The sequence below is a fragment of the Epinephelus moara genome, chromosome 6 (assembly GCF_006386435.1).
Source record: "Epinephelus moara isolate mb chromosome 6, YSFRI_EMoa_1.0, whole genome shotgun sequence".
Lineage (NCBI taxonomy): Eukaryota > Metazoa > Chordata > Actinopteri > Perciformes > Serranidae > Epinephelus > Epinephelus moara.
The window spans coordinates 35980531-35988021 of record NC_065511.1 but is presented as its reverse complement, the minus strand read 5'-3'; the positions used below and the strand labels follow the sequence as shown (position 1 = coordinate 35988021).

At 42.3% G+C, this 7491-nt stretch overlaps 1 protein-coding gene across 2 annotated transcripts in view; it reads left to right on the top strand.

The window, feature by feature from the left end:
- The first annotated feature begins 500 nt into the window (after positions 1-500).
- nr2f5 (nuclear receptor subfamily 2, group F, member 5) overlaps positions 501-7491 on the top strand; it is a 29575-nt gene continuing 22584 nt past the window's right edge. The window contains exon 1 of one of the 2 annotated variants that reach the window (XM_050046296.1): positions 501-1729. In XM_050046296.1, the coding sequence (XP_049902253.1) occupies positions 1351-1729 (379 nt within the window). In that variant the 5' untranslated portion in view covers positions 501-1350. The remainder of the gene's footprint in view (positions 1730-7491) is intronic. The other variant, XM_050046297.1, reaches the window with a different exon arrangement.

Genomic DNA, 7491 nt, shown 5'->3' with positions numbered 1-7491 from the left:
AAACATCCAAATTAAATAACAAGCAAAACATATTTGTGTGAAGGGGAACTTTAAATCCTCTCCCTCCTCATCATAAAGATCTATTATACTTTAAATAATGTAAAGTTAATTTAGAATATAAAAACAGAATATAGATGTAGCTGTACTGGTTTCTGGGGCTTATTTATTTTTGAAATAATATATGTTTAATAAAACACAGCAGGTTTGTTATATTCTTGGCGCACAGGATGCACGTTACTCTGAATGGGACCCTGCCTTCGTCCACTTTAAAGTACTTGTATCACAACAACCGCTCCTGTCAGTCAAACCCAGCCTAATCGGCCGCCGTCCAATCAAAGCGCTCCTTACTTTTTTAACAGACTTTCCCGACCAATCACAACCGGCTCTTTATGTCTCACCTCTCTCGCTGAGGGGAGGGGACATGACCTTATTTGGCAGTTATGACTTTATATGGAGCGCCGCCGGGGGGGGCAGCGGTACGAGGCAGCCTGCTGGTGACACTTTCCCCCAAATTGTAGCTTTGACTCTCGGAGACAGGACAGACAGTCGACACACTCGAGCAGCAAAGACTGTTGTGCGCGTGATGTGTCTCTGCTGAAGCTGGACGGTCACGCGGAGGATATTGCGGCTGTGTGTGCGTGTGTTTTTGGGGTAAATACAGATCAGACGTCGCGCTCCAAAAGCCTCTCTGCGGCGCGCAACAAGAAGAGGAACACGGCTCGTGTCGGGACTGCGCTTGTTAGGTTTCCTCGGCGAGCTCGCGGGGACTAAATAAACGCGTCACTGACACTGGACGGCGTGAAATGCGGTCAGTGTTGACTCCAGCGTGTCTTTCAGGAGGCAGAATTGATCTTGCGTGAAGCCAAACAGCAGCGTTGGTGCTGTGGATAAACTGGAGCGACCGGCTGAGACGCCAAACATTGTTGTCTCTTCACACTCCGCCGTTTATCAAATTCCAGAAGCGAAGACGAAGTCAGGCAACATTTGACTGTGACGGTCGACACACGCTGACTTATCGGACTGACTTTTCCAAAAGGCTCCACTGTGAGGAACAACGTGTTTATGGATTGCTGCGCAGCGAGGAACACCGGGAGTTGTAGGCTGCGCTCTGGTGCATCGATCATGTTGATACCTCGCTGTTGCTGTGAACTTTGATAGATGTTTACAGAGGACTCAGTATATATTTCATTTCAATAAATACGCTCAGATAAACTCTGACTGACCTCTGGAGGAAGTGGGAAGCGCCTTTACGCCCTCCCTCGTGTGTGTTTTTTCTTCCAAGACGTCAGGACGGATCTCTATCACTCTCCTTCTGTGATTTAAACAAAGACCAAAGTGTTTGGGGATAGCATGGCAATGGTAGTAAACCAGTGGCCAGAGAGCATTTCTGCAGATCCCGGGTCGCAGCTCCAGATATGCGGCCAGGAGCCCGGCGGGGCACCGGGAACCCCCAACGGTTCCACCCCGGGGAACGACGCACTTTCCGGGGACAAGATCCCCAACGTGGACTGCATGGTGTGCGGGGACAAGTCCAGTGGGAAGCATTACGGTCAGTTCACCTGCGAGGGATGCAAAAGCTTCTTCAAGCGCTCGGTGAGGCGGAACCTGTCCTACACCTGCCGGGGGAACCGAGACTGCCCCATCGACCAGCACCACCGGAACCAGTGTCAGTACTGCCGGCTGAAGAAGTGCCTCAAAGTCGGCATGAGGAGAGAGGGTAAGGGGATAGGTGTGTGATGGTTGTGGAATTTATTTACCAATTCTGTGTGTAAAGTTGTGCGTAATGTTGTGAAATATCAGTCCCAATAGGCCGTTAAGTGTTGAGCTCAGCCGTAAAAGATTTTACTGTTTTTAAAAACAAGTGTGTGACTCCAAACACCGTCTGGAGCTCGTGTTTCCGGTGCGGTTTCACCAAACTATCTTTGGCACAAAGCATAAAGGCGCGCATTATCTTATTTGTTGCAAGAAAACATTTTTAAAACTTAAACTTTCACATTAGTGACAGTCATTTCACCACGTTTCTCTTGCTGTGAGAAATTTATTTAACACCACACTCTAATTTGTCCTCACATGTCAAACTAAAAAGTACCAGTGAGAGATTTTGTGCGTAAATTACGCGTCATGTTCCGTGATGCCTGTTGATTGCGCTACACTTGCTGTGGGTAAATAATCAGCCACCACCTGCTTATTTCACATTCATTCACCAAATCTAACCCATCCACCCTGGTGCGCTCTGAGACGCTCCGCTCTGTGTGAAATCCCTCCTTTGTCCCTCTGTTTTAATTATGCTGTTTGCTCACCGACACCCGGAGCCGCTATAAGAGGATGCCGCTACATTTGTTGTATTGTGTTGGATTAACAACGGGTCAGTTGGTGCCAAAGAGGAGCAGTGGAGACGTGTTGGTGCGGAGCAGCGCTCCCCTTATTAATTATCATTCAGCATCCCATTCACAGGAGATGGGCTGGTGCATATTTTTGGGCCTTAAATTTCTGTCTCTGAACGTCTGTGTTTTTTGGGGTTTGTTTACGCGCGTTGGATGACTGAAGTGCCGATTTAGAGGCGGCAGTGAAAGCCTGTAGAAATGTTAGCTTTGCTGTGTAATGTCTCTGGGGAGTGAATGAAGGTGCTCATCACCTGAACACAGGTGAGCCATGAAACAAGGCTGTAACTGTCCTGTAGGCGCAAAAAAGTGCATTTCACCCGCTTATCCTCAAAAGTCTTGAGTCTCAGATGAGGATGTCACACTTGGCCCCGGCTATTCTCCCTCTCACAGGACAGAATAGGGTCAGCAGCTGCATCCCAGTGAGCCATCTTGCTCAAGGACACTACGGCAGGGGACGTCTAAGGACAGATAGTCTTTCCACAACGACCCCGCCGCCCTTTGTTCTCAGCCTGAGCCTAAATGTAAATACACAGACGGTGGAAATACCCGTCCTCCTTAGAGCCTCAGATGAGATGATCCCTCAAGGGTTCCCGCAAGTGCACTGACTCTCTCTCTCTCTCTGACTGTGTGTGTGTATGCACTGTACACATAGTCTTACCTCATGTAAAATACCTGCAAGCCACACCGGCTCGATCCCGACTGAATGAACCCGAGCAGATCGCCTGATGCGCCTGGTGATTCAGCCTAATCAGACTTTAAATATAAGTTAAACCATTCAAACAGCCCGGAAGTATCACTAGATAATCATTTTTTTTGTACTTTCTTTGCTGATCAATTTATTTAATTATCTTGTGGATAATTTAACATTTAATATGATTTTGCGCGCAAAGTAAAATGATTATTTCACCTCCCTTTGGCAATTTCTTTGACTATCTTTAGGGAAAACTGCCCAGCATTCAGTGCAGTTAGTTAATGTTTTGTTAAACATGACATTTTTACAGTCTGACAGCCCTGAGGGCAGCCTGATGTTCATGAGATCTCTCATGCGCCTTAAAAATCGCATGCAAAGAAACTCGTCTCTCTGTTTATGAGAGAACATGATGCTGTGCTCACAGGCTGCAGACCAGCCCACACTGCAAAAAGTATTCACCTTAACAAATCACAGAGTGACTGAAAATAAGTGAAAAATGTTTCCAGATGTCACAAATTATTTATTTCATTCCAAAAATGAGAAAACACTGTGTTGAGATGAGGCCTGGTGACGTCACGTGACTGCAGGGGATTCTTCAATTGAAAATTTGTAGAAATAGTGAGGTTTTAAAACTCATTATCTGCTCATTATCTTTTCTTTTTTTTTTGCAGTGCTGGCTTATAGTTGTGCGCAAAAGGCTTAAATGTGGAGCAGGTCAACTTACATTGGCTGAGCTCATCTGTTGGTGCATTTGAGGTCAGCAGGATTAAACTGTGTCCTTAAATCCTCTTTGTCGGCCGACTTCTGTTTATCAGTATTCATTTGTCTACTTAGGGCAACTTTTTGTTCGGACATGTGCAATTTGGAAAAGGAGAGAATTAAAAAAAATGGTCACAAATACTCATCTGGTGTTTTATGAGAGGCCGAGAAAAGTAGTGATCGTGATTGATTATAAATAACTTTTTCACTTCACTTGTGTCAATCACAGATGTCCAGTTGTCTTCAGTTGTTTAATCATGACGCCCATCTGTTTTATGAGACAGATATCAGACATATTTGAGTATCTGTGAAACTAAATCTACGCATCATTATTTTGTTGTGACATCTACAGTAAATTAAACACCGCTGCATCCCAGAATCCAAAAATTGAGGCTGTCAACTGAAAAGTTCAGGACGGTTAAAACACACAGACACTGTTGTCGTCCTCCCAGAGGTCATACATAAGTTATGTTCCATCTGCATTATTCAGTAGGTTCACATAAGGTTGTCAAGGGGACGGATGAGGTGTTTATTCTCAGATATGACCCAGGTGAAACATGCATTTGATGTTTCTGTTTTCAGAGATTAAGATGTTAAAATAAAGCAGAATATCAAAGGTGTGGAGCTGAGTAAGTTTGGCATGTTATTAATCATTTAAAAACCTTTTTACTCTCAGCATATAGGTCGTAATGTATGTAATAATTTGTATATGTTGACTGGTTACATAGAAAACAAGCACGAGAAAGCTGACATCATTTTTTTAAAATGACATCAGTGTTTGATATCCCTGACACTGCTGCATGACCCTTCTGTTTAGACTGAATTCATATTTCGCTTCCTGAGAAGACACGTTAAAACTTTCATGAGTGGACCTGCGTCAGATTTAGAACTTCTTTGCTTTCAAGTGAGTGCTTCTTCTTTTTCTTTTTTTTTCTTTTTTTCCCAACGGGGAACGTTTGACCTCTTTCTGCAGACTGCTGTGTAGAACATAATATCATTTGTTTGGAGACTTTTATCCGGAGCACCTTTCAGCACCATGGCAGCAAACATTTCTGTGCTGCCCTCAGTGGGAATCAAACCCTCGGAAAAAAAAAAAAAAACCTTGGCAGCATTGTGTCACCACGCAGCTACACAGAACCTCCTCTTGTTTCTCTGTCAGCGCAGTTTCTGGGTTGAATAGGAAGCGGAGAGGCAGAGAGAATCAGCCTGACAGTTCCTTTGAACTGGAGTGAATGTTTTAATTTTGAAGCAGCCCACAAGGACGAGCTACTGACTTCACTGAGGACAGAAAGACACGTGTGGTAGTTTACTGCTCTGATTAATGCATATGTACACAGTGATAATGTCATGTTGTTGTGTGTGTGTGTGTGTGTGTGTGTGTGTGTGTGTGTGTGTGTGTCTTGAATCGTACACCTGGGCAGCTGTGAGCACGCCAAATACATGCAGACACACACAGTAGAGTGTAGTGCAGCGGTGGAATGTAACAACACATTTACTCAAGTACGTACGTACAAATTTGAGGTATTTGTACTTCACTTGAGTATTTCCATTGTATGCAATGTTATACTTGTACTCCACTACATTTATCCGACAGCTTAAGTTACTTTTAAGATTACATTTTTTCCAGCCTAGTCTAGTAGAATTTGTACGTTTCATACGTATCATATCAACCTTTCTAAAGTGACGTTACATATGAGCGAGACGCCAGCCAAGCTGTAGGCCACTGCAGACAACAGTTCGAGACCAATAGACAACAAAATGGTCGTGACTTAGCGAGTCAGTGCTGTTTCCAGCTGCTTTTTAGGCACTAAACGTGGGTGTTTTGTAGCAACCTGCTGTTTTTCCAGTGGCTTTATAGGACCAGAAATGGTTGTTCATTGTCAGTGTTTGTCCAGCCAGGATTGTGCCCCCCCAAACGAGGTATTAAAAGCAAAAACATGATCTTTTTCTCATCATAACTAGGTGGTTTTTGTGCCTAATCTGAGCCACAAAGTTTCAACGTTTCAGCTACATAATAAAATACACATGTAACATAGCTGTGGTTTGCAGAAACATTCAATGCCAACATTTTTCTGGTGATTAGGTTGAATTTTTCACACACTTCCTGTCCAGTAAAAACATGTATCTTCAATTCTGCATTTTTGAGTTTGACATTTTTTGATAAACTAAAGGATTAAATGTTCCTTTGTGTGCTGAGAAAATTCTCCGTCTTCTTAGGCTGAATAAACTCTTTAAAACCCTCCTGTATCAGCTGGAAAATGTGTCGTCACAAAGCTGAAAACAGGCTGTTTTTCTGATTCGTGGTCCTCACAGGACAGCCACGCTACAAACGTATGATGATCTTATAGAATATGAAGCATCGCTGTAGATTAAACTACCCAAAAGTATATAAAGAAGTTTTTTAGGCACCAGACTTGGGTGTTTGTAGTGACTCATTGCTGTTTTTCTACTGCGGTTGATGTTTTTTTTTACCAAGACATTGCTGCATTTTCTGCCAGTTTTTCTGACACCGTGAAAACTTTTTAACGATTCATAGTTCTCACAGGACAGCCACTCTACAAACGTATGATGATCGTATAGAATATGATTCACTGCAGTAGATTAAACTACCTAACTGTATATAAAGGAGTTACAATGAGCACAACCTTAAACATCTACAGCAGGAAAATGCAACATACACATTCATGCAGCAGGAATATTCATCCAAAAACATCAGCATGTAAATGTAAAACACTGACTGGAAGCATTTTACTGCACTCTATACTCTAAGTACATTTCACTGATACATACTTTGAGTTAAAAAAGGTTTCTGAATGCAGGACTTTTACTTGTAGTTGAGTATTATCACAGTGTGGTATTTACATAAGTAAAGGATTTTAATACTTCTTTCACCAGTGGTGTAGTGATGTAAATATGGGTGTGAAAATATCGATTATGCTCGAGTACTGCGATGTTATTATCAAAAACACTATCAATTTTTCAGATTTTTAATTATTTTTTAATGTAGTGGTTACACTATTTATAATTTTCTATTTTCTTAATTTGAATCCTTTTATTTTTTGTTTTTTTCTTATATATGCAAATGCTCGAAAGTGCATAAAAAGTGGTGCTATGATGTCAGATATTACTGTGATAAATACAAAGACAAATGCACAAAGAAACGAAATGTTTTTAATTCAGATTTTATTCATCTGGTGGTGTTTTTATACCATAAAATATTTCCTAAAATTTTCTTTTAAAAGCCACAATGTATTACCTTCCTTACAGTATCACTATATATCACTATATATTGAATTGTAACCTCTGTATCGTGATACGCATCACCAGATTCTTGCCAATACATGGCCCTAATAAATAGTAAATAGTCTCAACATCCATTTGTGTGACAGGAATCTGTGATACCCACATTGAATGTGCGCAGTGGGACATCTGCTGCCTCCTCTGACCCATATTGCACTCTGACAAAATACCAACAGCAGCGGAAAATATAGGTCAACCAAAACTAAAACATTAATAACAGACAGGCTCAAGTCAAAGTCCAAATGTGTGAACCGACTGGGGGCCTCTCCAGCGAGTAAATACCCCACTGGAGCACTAAAGTCTAACAGGCAGCATGTATGGACTAATCCATACTCCACTGTGGGCAATTTAACACCA